This window comes from Lupinus angustifolius, chromosome LG07 (assembly GCF_001865875.1).
Source record: "Lupinus angustifolius cultivar Tanjil chromosome LG07, LupAngTanjil_v1.0, whole genome shotgun sequence".
NCBI lineage: Eukaryota > Viridiplantae > Streptophyta > Magnoliopsida > Fabales > Fabaceae > Lupinus > Lupinus angustifolius.
In genome coordinates, this window is record NC_032015.1 from 11,244,500 (window position 1) to 11,259,497 (window position 14,998).

Genomic DNA, 14,998 nt, shown 5'->3' on the forward strand with positions numbered 1-14,998 from the left:
GCAATTTTTTGCCATGCTTAAATTTATGAAGAATAAAAGTTAATTTTCCTCACAGTGTTGATTATATTGTTGATTGACTATCCATTGTTCCTTGGTAAGTGGCTGCAGAGATGGGCTAACTAACTCTATACTGATATCTTCACCATTAGTGTTCTGCATTATTACAAAATGAAATAAACAAAGCCAAATATATTGAATTGAAGCAATTATTAAATATGACAATTTCATTAATAAAGTTAAAAGACAAAGTTACCTGAAAGAAGAGTATAAATGAGTTTTAGCAATCACCTATATTTGTTCCCCATACAGTAAGCTTATGCTCTATCCTATAGCACTAACTCATGAAGTTAATCTTAAAATAAAATTTTATAACTTTTTATTGTTTTTATATGGAGCTATTTAATTTCTTTTATTCTTTGTTTCCTTTTACTTACTCAGCTTTGGACTGATATGATATCATCTCTTAGTTAAAAATTCTTTCTTTTCTCTCTGATATCGAGAACAAAATCAATCAACCCAGAACCTTCGGTATAATGATCTTTCGCCCAGTTATTCCCCGCACCAGATTGACCAAAGACAAAGTTATCAGGTCGGAAGATCTTATCGTCCGGGCCTAATCTAATGCTCTCCATGGTTCGAGGTTGAAGATCCATGAGCACCGCTCTCGGAACATATCTTCCACCATTTATACCGATCAGGCGCAGCAGAAAATGAAGTATCAAGGCAAAGTAAAAAAAAAGAAGTGGAAATCATTCAAAGTATCAAGGCATAAGCATTAGAAGTCATGGAATATGAACCTTCGAACTTTGGCAGTGGAACAAGAAATGTGCACAGTAGGGTTTGTGAAGCAATCACTTTTGAACTGTAGGGTTTGTGATGCAAAAATAGGATATGTGGATCTAAGAAAAGTGATGATTTGAAAGAGGATGTGATAGTTAATCAAAAAATGAAGGTGAAATGGCATGCGGGGTGAACATAAAAACTGCCCAGGAGCTGAAATTATTCAAAATAAGATATGGGTAGAAAAAAGTAACAGTAGGTAATAATTCTTTTCATGTAATAGTTATTATCAAAAACTTTTATCCAAAAATATTTAGAGAGGTATATATGATCTTTGTTGAAGGCATTTTGTTCTCTGATGGAGTGGGTGTAGTGTTAGTTGACCATTTTAGGGTTTGATTTCTATTAGTCATGTACTATTAAAATTGAAAATATAGTGGAGGTTGGAAACCTCCATAAATTAAATAAAAAACTCCACTATATATCTAGTTATTGTCTGGTCTGCCTCATTTGATTTATTTGGAGAAGTTTGAATAACCTCGACAAAAAACCTCCACTATACAAATTTGAAAGAAAACTAGTTTCACATTACTCTGATTTTATTGTATGTAGGTGTATATACATTTATTGAAAGAATGTTTGGACCCCAGTTCTTTTGGTTGTGCACTTGTGCTATAGATAATTTTTAATGGTTATGATTTTATTTTTTTGGATCATAGGGTGGATGAATATGAAGAGTTTGTTGAGATCCAAGATAAGGAAATGGAAATCTATGTTGTTGAAGAGGAAAAACTTCATCGAGCTAATGAAGACTATATTGCTGCACTGAGGCTAAGGAATTGGACGGTATAGGTGCAGATGGAGAAAAAATTCAATGAGGAAATTGCCAAGCTCATGGAAAAATTCTCCCCATAACGGGCATAAACAAATTCCAATGGTATCTGATATTCAGATTGTTGGATTTTATATAGGTGCATACAAACAAATAAACACATCAAATAAGATAGAGATGATAAATATTGTTCTTCGTGGAAAACCACACATGAGCATTTTAGGAACCTAGAGCTATAAAACTTTGTATTTCCTTTTATCCTTTTGTATATGAAGACAATAATTTATTTTGGGTGTTGTAATCTGGCTAAAATTGAGATGATAAACCAATTTTTCTGATCTTTGGTACTATTGGCTAGACATTTGATATGATTGATCTTATTTTGTGTTTTTCTTACAACTTTTATGAATAGTTAGCAAACTTATCTCCAAATTACTCATCTAGTTTGATATGTGCAAGAATTTGATTGGGGTTATCGGACAATTATGATAAATTTTGAATCAGTTTTAATTGTTAGTGTTTGTGTTTGTATCAAACACAAACATTTATCTCTTTAATTGCCTGTGTTTGTAACAAACACAAACATTTATATCTTTAAAAACAATTAACATTGATTCAAAATTGATCATAATGATAATCCCAATGAATTTCTTGTACATATCAAACTAGATGACTAAATTTGGAGATAAGTTTGATAACTATTTATAAAAGTTGTAAGAAAAAACATAAAATAATATTGGTCATATCAAATTTCTATCCAATAGTACTAAAGAACAGAAAAATTGGATTATCATGTCAATTTTATCTTCGTATATTAAAGGATAAAAGAAAATACAGAGTTTTATAACTTCGGGTTCCAAAAATGATAATGTGTGTGGTTTTCAATTAAGAACAATTTTTATTATCTCTATCTTCTTTGATGTGTTTATTTATTTGTATGCACCTGTGCAATATCCAAAAATCAGAATATCAAATACCATTGGAATTTGTCTATGCCTGATATAGGGAGAATGTTTCCATGAGCTTACAAGTTCCTCGATGAACTTTTTCTCCATCTCCACCTGTTCCGCCCAATGCCTTAGCCTCATTGTAGCAATATTGTCTTCATAAGCTCGACGAAGTTTATCCTCTTCAGCAACATAGATTTCCATTTCATCATCCTAAATCTCAACAAACTTTCCATTTTCATCCACCCTATGATCCAAAAAATTAAATATTTGCTTATACAAATATTTCCTTTTTTGTCAAAAGAATATATATGCTCCCCTTAAGCATTAGAGAAAACAAACTCTTTTAAACAAGAGAAAAAGATATATACATTGACAATATAATATTTATTTACACAGTTAGTTTATTATCCACCATTTATTTTTAATCACCGTTAACTTTTAAATAAAAGTAATTTAAATGAATTGTGGAAGATACACTGACTGTGTATAAATCTTTACACTGTTAGTACATAAATATCACACTCTTTAAATAAAACATAGCATTTTTTTAATAGCCTAAGTTATTAGCATTGCTAATTGAATAAAAATAAGATGATGATGGTTCATAAATTAAGCAACTAAACAATATCTCCTCTTGTTTCCTTCTTTACAATGTCGTTATTTGTCCTTACTTGCTCCTTTTGCTAATTTATTTTAAAATCATCTCCTATATGATGTCATCATATTTGAGTTAATATTTACTTACACAATTTAAGATAAAAAAGTGCAAAAGAGTGTAGCATACTATCTCCGTATAATTATATTTGCTGACATCAAACAACCTACATGATGTGAGGAATGAGGACAAAAAAGAATTATATAAATAAAGGTTGAGAAGGAATGTTATAAATGCTTGTTTAGAAATTTCATATTTTCTTTTACAATAATATATCCATACGGTTGAATTTGATGCCTTTCCACAAGGGAGGAGTAAATTATGGTGATCCAATCAAGCATAATGGAATGTTATTTGATCTCATAATAACATGAGTAGGTTATTATGAGATAGAATAAGCACAACCATTTTCAAGATCAGAGAACTAATTAATGGTTTGACCGCAGTAATTTATCTCTCAAAGTTGGAAGTATTTTATGTATGGATAGATATATAAAAGAAGACAAGATTTTTAAACATGCATACCATAGTTCCTTTTCATTCTTGTTATTTCAGTTTTTTGTCTTCCACATTCTTACACCATGCAGGTTTTTTATACGGTTGCATGTTAACAAAATTTAAACCTTTTTAATACGAGATAGATACTGTTACTTTTTTCTTATCATTTTCTTAAAATTGTATATGTAAATCTCATGTGAAATACAACATAAGATCATATCCGAATATGGTTATATTCCAAATTCAGAAAATGAGTAAGCACAACTACAATAACCTATCTATTTGAAGAATATGGTTGCCAACATACAGAAACACACTAAAGCTCCTGAAGAATATTTTGGTATGGTGACTAAGAAGCTACTTAGACAATGGAAAACAATTAGATTGTGAGGTTGATAATACCAACATTTGACATAATTTTTTGAGATTTAAATTTTGGAGAAGCTTAATTTTCTTTATAAAAAGCATGGATTCTCTTCGATACTCAGATGGTTATGTATATATTGTGACTTATGTTCCCATAAAACTTTTATTTTAGTGTAATAAGCTTGCGAATTGAGGAGCAAAGATGAAAAAATTGTTAAGTTCTTTAATTTAGATGAAAATATCTGATCCTATTCCTTTTAACAATATAGCAATGAACGTAAGTTGTAGTTGTTCATAGTGGTATAGTTTATTTAGGACCCCATTTTCCTATCCTAATTAGTCTACTAATTAACTATAAAATAGTGGGAAATATGCAATACCTTGTGGTTCTTCACATGATGGGGCTCTTCTTCAAGTGATAGTCTTGTTTTTTCTACTATTCATTGCTGAAAGTGATTGTCAAAATAAAAAGTATGATGAGTTTAACATCTATGATGAAGGAAATATAAGCAAAAGGAAATCAGAAGATGGTTATGCAAGACCAAGAACTTACCAACTCTTTCTCCTCTCATTTATCTTCCACGTACTTTTTCCTCTTCTTTTCTCTATGGAATAATCTCTTTTTTAAAGCAACTTTTTTAATAATTAGTAAAGTTTACAATTAATTTAGTTTATTCATTAGGGATGTACTATATTTTTTCGATCTTTATGTAATTAATTACAAAATTATTATAATGGTATAAGATTTATTTCAAATAAATTTAATCATTGTTGGGGTGGACAATCTTTAAATTCATGCACATGTTTTTGGTAAATAAATGTAGTTATTAGGGAGAAAATACTCAAATGGCTGAACTATCATGTATTAGTTAATATAGAAACATATTTTAAATTCATCTATCAAATTTAATCTCTTGACGTTTTTCTAGGTATAAGTGTGCACCACCTAAACCAAGAAAAATCACAACCACTCAAAAAGATCTACAACATAACCCAAAAAATATATCTACAGAAATAAGTAGTATCAAGGATATGTTGTGCAAAGCTCTATAGTAAATCATTTTAACATCAATGATATTGAAATAAAAGCAAAAAAAGATTAATACTTGATTTTTTAATTGACATATCATAGTTTTATTAATACATAACATGATTTGGGATAGAGTAAATTACACTAACACCCCTTGAATTTTAGTGAAATTACACAAACTACCCCTCACTTTTTTATACCTACACAAATCTCCCCTAATTTTTATACTTTTCATTATACTGATAACCATAACCCCTGCATATGAAATAAGTGTAATCTGTTAAACAAAACATGTGATAAATGCAATTAAATTAAACAAAACATGATATATTGTGGAGACAAATCCAAATAATATAAGAGTCAATATTTATTATTTTTGGTTCGTTACACTATATTATAATAACGATTTAAACAATATTTCTGTAGAATTGTTGATACATTTTGTAACAAAAAATAATAAAGATACATTGATTTGTATATTATATAGACTTGTCTACACAATATATCATATTTTGTTTAACTTAATTGCATTTATCACATTTTTTGTTTAAAAATTATTTCTTAGGCAGGAGTGATCAATGTAATGAAAGTATAAAAACTATGGGAGGTTTGTGTAGGTGTAGAAAAGTGAAGGGTGGTTTATATAATTTCACTAAAACTCATAGGGTGTCAGTGTAATTTACTCTTTGAGATATAGTTTAGGCTAACAGATCTAAACATAATAAATTTTTTAAATTAATAGATAAACATTAACATTCGAAATATATGGAGGAAAAGGTTAAATAAAAGTTACTCATAAAACTAATGCAAGAGAGAAACATTAACCACAGTATTTTGATTGATATCGCTATCTCTAATCCTATCCCTTTCATTCTTATATTCCCACCTCTGATCTCTTCCCCTCATTTTCTTTTCTAACCCATACATCTTTTCTTTCTTCCCCATTTCTCTCCATACCCATAGCTCTTACCTTCTTCCTTTGAACTACTAGTCCCTCCCAAACCCCTTGCTTTCCCATTTCTCTCCAATGCTTTTGTGCATCAATATATAGGAAATGAAGAATTCTTATATTCCCACTGCTCTATTTATCTTAATAGTTAAGCAAAATCAGAGATCTAACACGTGGCATATAAAAGTAACATTAGGTTTTTATATTAATCTTCTTGTCATATTTTATAAGTACTATGATAAAAATACTTGCACTCATTTGCTACGTGCAAAAATGTTGGAGGTGTTAGAAATAATAGCTTATCTAATCATTTTTTATGATATTATATTAGATTTACTTCCCCCAAGAATAAGTTTAAAGGGAAAAGTAAAGCAAAAAATCAATTTAGATTAATCTTTTAGAATATACTATATATCTACTCCGTATTTCAGTATAGAACTAACCAGATTTTTAATAGTACGTAATATTTATTAGGGAAAAGTATGTATAAAAAAATCTTAAACTTTACGTGTTTTGCAAATAATTATCATAAACTATTTTTCTTCCTAATTACCCCATAAACTTTAACTATTGGTGAAACTAATTTCTTCAAAAAGATAATGTTTTTTTAAAGGCAAGATGCAACTACACCCATAATATATTGATAAAAAAGTTACAAGAGAAAAACAGAAGACAAGTTACAAGTACCGAAATCTATAAAATGGAATTTATATCAATTTTTATAAAGAAAATGTTAAATCAAAAACAATAAAAAATTCTAACTCATGCAATTTCTTAATATATTATTATTTTATTATATATATATATATATATTAATAACTTTTAACTTTCAAATTTATTTATCATTTTCTCAATCAAATTTATATTTTGTCGGTTTCCTTTGGATATTAATACTAGCTAAGCTGTATTACTGCATTGCTATTATAGTGAGTTTGATTGCATAGATTTTTTTATTGGCATATTAGTAATTTAATAATGTATTTATACATGAACTAATTTTATCAATGTATAAAATTTATTGTTTAACTAAGGGGAAAAATAGTTGACGATGACTATATAGGATTTTGTGAACTTTTCCTTATCTATTATATATCTAGACTGTATCACTATACAAACGGAAAATTTTGGGGTATGGATTTTAGTTTTTTATTTTCTCCTTAATAGAAATTAAAAGGACAAAGGGGAAATTAGACATTGGTAATTTTTAAATATTATAATTTTAATCATATTTTTCTTATATATATTATAATTAATGTAATATTATATCTCTAATTATTTATATTTAAATATTCAACTAACATCCTATTATCTATCTAAAATTAAACTTATAATTCTCATTCATAATTAATATTTTTAAATTTTAGCCTATAATTTTTACTTTTGAGATTATTAATTTGAAATATTAAATTAATTATAAAAAAAGTATGAGTAGACAATTCCTATCAAAAAATTAGTAAAACTAATAAAGAAAATATTCTACTTAATGAATCGATAATGGATTAATGGTTAAATGCATAAGCATGAATTAGGATAAATTAATGTATTTAATAATGCATAAAAGACTAAAATAATGGTATATTTGATCCATGAATTAACACATTTTTTCTTATTTATTTCCTAACAATTATTTGAGTCTTTCCTATAAGTGTAGTTTTTAGAAGCAAGTTGTTTCAATTTAATTGTCATTTCAATGTTAAAGACAATATTAGTTTCTTCTTTAATAATTATACTATAATCTTGATTATTATGGAGATAATAAATAATATTGGAATAAAAATATGACAAAAAGTTAAATAGTTGCTTCATAATTTTAAGAGAAAAGTGCATAAAATCTCTCTTAACTTAACGGATTTTGCAAATAGTCACCGTAAACTATTTTTTCTTCATGATTAACCCTTACATTTTATAAGTTGATGAAATTGGTCCATATATAAATATTTTAAAATTGTGAATATATCAACAAGGAAATGACTCCGATCAGGCTCACAACAATGACAATGCAATAGTGCATGCTAGTAAGCATTGATATCTAAAGGAAACTACTATCAAAATACAAAATTATTTAAGATGATAAATAAATTTTAGAGTTAAAAGTTATAAATTTAGTAATATTGATATATATAATATAAATTTTAGATAATAATAATAATCTAATACTCCATATTAAGAAAATGCATGAGTTAGAAATTTCCATTGCCATTAATTTAGAATTATCTTTATTAAGAGATCAATTTAACCAATTATTAAAGTTTAAAGGATAATTAGGAAAAATAATTATTTCAAGATAATTCTTTGCAAAATATTTTTTATATATTATTTCCTAATTTTAAAAAAAAATAGATGGATTATGAAGTACATGAATTTATCCAAATTCATGTGCATGCATTTAAGCATAATTGACTACCCACCCAATAAATACATTTATTTACTTAATAAATTATATACCCTTTTATTTATTTCCACAATTCACTTATTTCCCTAATTGATTTTATACCTTTCTAATCAATATTATTATAATTGCTTTATTTCCTTAAATGATTTATTATAATTTATTTTACCGTTCATTAATAAATTCATGTGCATCTATTTACTTTCCTAGTTGATTTTATACTTCACTAATTAATATTATTATAATCCTCCAAAATATTAACGATAAAAATATTAAAATATTTTATATTTCGAGATATAAATTGTACAATTAAAGTTCTTTATGCTTTATATAAATTAATTAAATTCTTTATTTAATTAGATACCTTTTATTAAGAATTTATGGAATTAAATAATATTTGAGGCAGGTGTAGCTACACAATAAGGAAATTGTTGATAAGATTTATATTTAAAATATGATGGTTGATATGGAGAAGGATTATCTTTGGTAGCTGGGTGATACTTATAGTTCACACAAAATAATAATGCAAATATAATATTACTTTTGCATGCCATGTTCAATATATTGAATTTTGTTGTACTGGGTCAAACATTAAAAGTTCGCTTCATGGAAGCGATACTTGTTGGGAGGGATAACTACAAATTTTAAAGGACAAATAATAGAAGATAATGTAATGTTAAGATAAAGATAAATGAATGAATTGATTATGAAGTATTATTAGGATTTAGGTATAAAAAATGATGGGATGACGTGGCGCAAAAGCTCTGCTAGGGTTTGTTAATCTCCCATCTTCTCGGATTCGTTGCCATGAATCTCCATCATTCCTTTGTCCCTTGGGGATTCCTTGCAAACATAGGTTCTAGTACTCATTGCCCGGCAACATCGTCCCCAAATGCAGCTCCAATGAAGGAGAAAAAATCTTTTGCTCAGGCTCTCAAAAATTCTTGCGACATATCTCTTTCTCAGCTTCCCCAACCTTGTATTAAAGGGGATGCCATTGCCATAAAAATCCCTAAAGACGAGTATCAAGCTGGTCTGGCCAGATGCCAATCCCACCTTCATGGAAGAGTCATTCTTTCAAAAGGGGATTCACCAATCAAGTTCCTAGATCTTAAGACAAAGCTTACCTCTATGTGGAGCATGATAGGGAAGTGGGATATGATTTCCCTAGGGAGAGGATTCTATGACTTCAGTTTCTCCTCGATTGAGGACATGAGATCTGTTTGTGCCGTGGGCTCTTGGAGCCTCAAACCTGGAGTGCTGAGACTCTCGCTTTGGACTCCGGATTTCAATCCTAATCTTCAAAAACTCTCACACTCGCAATGCTGGGTGAGGATTCTGGGTCTTCCTCAGGAATATTGGAGTGCAAAAATCCTATTCTCTATTGCTGGAGGATTAGGAACTCCTATTTCGTTAGATGATGCGACATCCAATAGATCTTTCGGGCACTTTGCTAGAGTCTTAGTGGATATTGACTTAAAAAGTCACTTGCATAATCAAATTTTGGTTGAGAGAGAAGACTTTGCCTTCTTTGTGTACATTGAATTTGAGAATCTTCCTGACTTTTGTTTAAGGTGCAATTCAATAGGCCATCTTGCATCCACATGCAGAAAAAACAACATGGAAGGGGAAGGAGTTAATCCGAAACCTGTGGGGAAAAAAGTTAATAATCAGGGAAAGCCAAAGGACAAACCTATTGCTGACCTGGTTATCAATTTGGAAATTGATCATATGGAAGACCATAATCTGGCAAACTTGGAAAGGGTCACGGATCAGGCACCAGGGGATATAGAGTTAGGTCTTCTGGCTCAGGAACACATCCCTGTGGATGAGGAAGTGGAGGATGTTAATCATAAGGATCAGGAAATGGTTCTTAATTTACAAAATAATGAGTTTGAGGTCTTAGAGGATTTGGCTAACTCAACTGCTGCTAAGGAATCCAGGCTCGTGGGAAGACTATCGGCAGATGACTCTGAAAATGAAGCAGAATTGGTGGAGACTAACACCTACACCAAAGTTTTAACCAAGTCTCAAAAGAAAAAAATGAGACAAAAACAAAGCAATGAGAAAGTGCATTTTACCCGTAGGGGTGGATACCTAAATGTCTCCCAATGATAGTCCTTTACTGGAATTGCAGGGGATTTGGTAACTTGGGCACCAAGCTTCTGCTAAAAGAGATATGTTCAACTCATAAGCCTGATGTAGTCTTCATATCGGAGCCTATGATCCAGGTCAATAAAATTAAACCTTTGTTTTGGTCCAATTTGAGTATGAAGTTTTTTATAGCTAATGATAAAGCTCCTCTGCCTTCTATTTGGGGAATTTGCAAGGTTGGTATTCAACCAACCAATATAGCCAACTCCAAGCAACAAATTTTGATTGAGTTAGAAGTTGATAACAAGAAGTTCTTCCACTGTGCCGTGTATGCTCACACCCACTTTGCTCATAGAAGAGAGCTCTAGAAGGAGGTTCACCAAATTTTTCTCAACTTCCCTGGTCCCTGGTGCTGCATTGGGGATTTTAATGCTGTCTTGGGCTCTAATGAATGTCGTGGTGCCCACCTGCCCAAGAAAACCTCTTCTAATGAGTTCAAAGCTTTTTCGGATTCTGCAAACTTGACTCACATTGTTACAAGAGGGGCTGAGTTCACCTGGTCCAATAGAAGGAGAGGTTCTGCCCATACTGAGAAGAGGCTTGATAGAGCTTTATGCAATGATGATTGGTTAAGTGAATGGTCTAGCATCACTTGTTGCACTCTCCCTAGATCCAACTCTGATCACCATCCCCTTCTTCTCTGTGCTTCAGGAACCATAAAGGTTAGGCAACCCAATTTCAAGTTTCAAAAAATGTGGCTGCTTCATCATGGTCTGAGAGATATCATTAAGAGCAATTGGGACACTAGAGTAGTTGGTTGCCCTATGTTTGTTCTAGCTTCCAAGCTGAAAAATTTAAAAGTGGTGCTAAAGCATTGGAATAAGGAGGTTTTTGGAAATCTTAGGGTGAAGGATGCTTTGAGTAAAGTTGATGAAATACAACAGTGCTTGAATCTGAGTGGTGAGGATCATGACCTCAGGGAGCAGGAAAATCTGGCTCAGCAGGAGCTCCTTTATGCCTTAAAAATTGAGGAAGAATTTTGGAAGGAAAAAGCTCGCATTAATTGGCATTCTAAGGGTGACAGGAACACCTCCTACTTCCACAGGCTAGCAAAAATAAGGCACTCAACCAAGGCCATGTCCATGTTAAGGAAGGGGGACACAATCCTGTTAGACCAGAATGAGATAGCTAATCATGTGGTGTCTTATTTCACTGAGTTGTATGCCTCAGAGAACAATGTCCATCATAATGACTTGATCAACTCTGTTGTGCCTAGAGTGGTTTCTGCTGACCAGAATTGTATGCTCACCAAAATCCCTATGCCTGAGGAAATCAAAAGTGCAGTTTTTGGTATGAATAGAGATGGTGCCCCTAGTCCTGATGGTTTTGGTGGTTCTTTCTTTCAAGATTTTTGGGATATTGTTGGCCCGGATGTTTGCAATTCAGTCTCCCAATTCTTTGCCAAGGGATGGATTCTTCCCAATAGGAATTCTAACTCTGTGGTGCTGATCCCTTAGTTTCCTGGTGCTGACAGGATTGAAGACTTCAGACCAATTGCCCTTGCTAACTTCCATTTCAAAGTGATCACTAAAGTCTTGGCTGATAGGTTGGCCATAGTTGCTCCTCTAATTGTCTCCACTCAGCAAAGAGGCTTCATCAAAGGAAGACACATCCAGGACTGTATATGTATTGCTTCTGAAGCAATAAATCTGTTGGACCATAAGTCTTTTGGGGGAAACCTAGCTATCAAGCTGGATATTAGGAAAGCTTTTGACACAATTGATTGGGGATTCATAAGTAATACTCTAAAGGCCTTTGGGTTTGATAGCAAGTTTATAGCTTGGATAAACACCATCTTGGGCTCTGCTAAGCTTTCCATTGCTGTGAATGGCCAAAATCATGGGTTCTTCAGTTGTAAGAGGGGTGTTAGGCAAGGAGACCCCCTTTCCCCCCTCCTATTCTGTCTTGCTGAAGATGTCCTAAGCAGAGGCTTAGCCAGGCTTCATGCTGAAGGGAAAATTCATTCCATCTCTGGCCTTGGGAACATATCTACTCCCTCTCATGTCCTTTATGCTGATGACATCCTCATCTTCTGCAAAGGAATCAAGAGAAACATTCTGGCTCTAAAAAAGCTTATTGACACTTATGCCCAAGCCTCTGGACAACATATTAATCCTAGTAAGTGCAAGTTCTTTTCTACCCAAGCTACTCCTTCTAAGATTGCCTCCATCTCTTCTTGGCTGGGTTTCACTAGGGGAAGCCTCCCCTTCTCCTATTTGGGAGTTTCTATTTTCAAAGGGAAGCCAAAGACAATCCACCTTCAGCCTATAGCTGACAGAATTGTGCTCAAGCTTGCCAAGTGGAAAGGCTCAACTCTTTCCATCATTGGCAGGGTGGAGCTGGTCAAGTCCATTATTCACAGTATGCTGGTTTTCAGCTTTCATGTCTACTTATGGCCTAGTTCTCTGTTGAAGCTTATAGACAAGAGTATGAGGAACTTCATCTGGTCAGGTGATATTAGCACTAGAAAGCTTGTCACTGTGGCTTGGCACAAGATCTGCACCCCCACTATTGAAGGAGGTCTGGGTCTTAGATCAATTTCTGATTTGAACCAAGCTTCCTTGCTGAAACTTGCTTGGGGAATGAGGTCTTCCTCCCAGGATTGGGCCCTATTCTATAGATCCAGGTTCTACAGAGCCAGTAGGAAGCATGCTTCCTATGTGAAGTCTTCAATTTGGCCTGGCATCAAAAGTGTCTGGTCTATGATCAATGACAACACTAGATGGGTAGTTGGTAGTGGAGCAAATATAAATTATTGGCTTGACAACTGGCTTGGTAATCCTTTAGCCACTACTATGAACATCCCTCTGCAGCATTACTCCTCCTTGAATGCCAGAGTTGAAGATTTTTTCCAGGACAACCATTGGCTAATCCCCTCATGGATGTCCTCTATGCATCCTGCATCCTTGCAATCAATCATTAAAATTCGTGTCACTAATCAAGAGGATAAGCTTGTTTAGATTCACTCTAATGATGGTGGCTTGAGTATGAAGGAGGCTTACAGTTTCCTCAAGTCAGGCCAGTCTCAAATCAACTGGTGTAAGAAAATCTGGTCTATCTTCATCCCCCCAACAAAATCATTCATTGTTTGGAGGCTGCTTAACAATAAAATGCCTCTAGATGTCAACCTTCAGAAAAGGGGAATCCATCTGGCCTCTTCCTGGTCCATTTGTCATGCTGCAGAGGAGTCATCTAATCACCTTTTCTTGCAATGCACTTTTGCTACTGATCTCTGGCATTGGCTCGAAAATATTATTGACTTACCTTTGGACAGCTCTTCCATTCAGAGCCTTCTGAGGGTGTGTAAAGATAACTGGAGTCCTCAACTCACCTTGGTAGTCACTGCTAGCATAGTAAACATCATCTCGACTATATGGTATTGTAGGAATCAGAGCAGATTTGATGATACAAAGATTGGTTTCTTGCAAGCTTGTGCCATCATAAAAAGGAACACTGCTCTTACTGACAATCTATCTACCTGGCTGCCAATCCTTCTCTCTTTGAATTTCATATAATTAGCAGATTCAATTGCTCTCCTCACTACAACCTTGCTCCTGCCATCACTGAAGTCAGATGGCTTCCTCCTCCTCAAGGGTGGATCAAAGTCAACTCTGATGGTGCTGCTCATGGCCACCCTGGCCACGCAGGAGGTGGTGGTATCTTTAGGGACAGCAACGAGGACATGTTGGGTTGTTTTGCTGCTTATTTCCATATTCATGATTCTCTCTTTGCTGAGCTTCATGCTGCTATCATGGCAATTCAGATAGCCAGTTTGAAGGGTTGGAGGGAGGTTTGGTTGGAGTGTGACTCAAGCTTGGTGGTTGAAATTGTCAAGGGCATCAAAGATCCCCCATGGAAGCTAAGCAACTACTGGGAGCACTGCAAGATGATCATTTCTTCCATCAAATATAGACAACATTGGTAGTTGCTTAGGTTGCTTTGTCTCCTACTTTTATATTCAGGACTCTCTTTATGTTGAAGTCCTTGCTACAATCTTGGCTATTCAAATTGTATTCTCTAAAGGTTGGCATCTTGTGTGGCTTGAGTGTGACTCAACTTGGGTGGTGGAGATCTTCAGGGGTAGCATGGCGGTTCCTTGGAAGCTAAGTAACCTAATGCTAAAGTGTAGGAGTATCATGTTGTCTATGCAAATCAAAATATCTCATATATACCGGGAAGGTAATGTTTGTGCTGACAAGTTAGCCAATTATGGTGTCACCTCTCGGTGTGATTCCTGGTGGATTACTCCACCTACTTTTATTTTGCCTGATTTTCATAGAAATAGGTTGCTTCTTCCTAACTATAGGTTTAGGGAATTGTAATGGCTCCTTATAATCTGATTTTCTAATCTATTTCTGGGTGTGTTTCACCCTTGCCTTAAAAAAAATTTATGTT

At 33.1% G+C, this 14,998-nt stretch overlaps 2 protein-coding genes across 2 annotated transcripts; both read left to right on the forward strand.

The window, feature by feature from the left end:
* LOC109352923 lies at window positions 9,257-13,563 on the forward strand. The gene is made up of 4 exons (XM_019595108.1): window positions 9,257-10,476; window positions 10,587-10,779; window positions 10,912-11,976; window positions 12,061-13,563. Exons 1-4 carry the CDS (start codon window positions 9,257-9,259, stop codon window positions 13,561-13,563), a joined length of 3,981 nt encoding a protein of 1,326 aa, XP_019450653.1.
* LOC109352924 lies at window positions 13,714-14,528 on the forward strand. Its single transcript, XM_019595109.1, has 2 exons — window positions 13,714-13,979; window positions 14,123-14,528. Exons 1-2 carry the CDS (start codon window positions 13,714-13,716, stop codon window positions 14,526-14,528), a joined length of 672 nt encoding a protein of 223 aa, XP_019450654.1.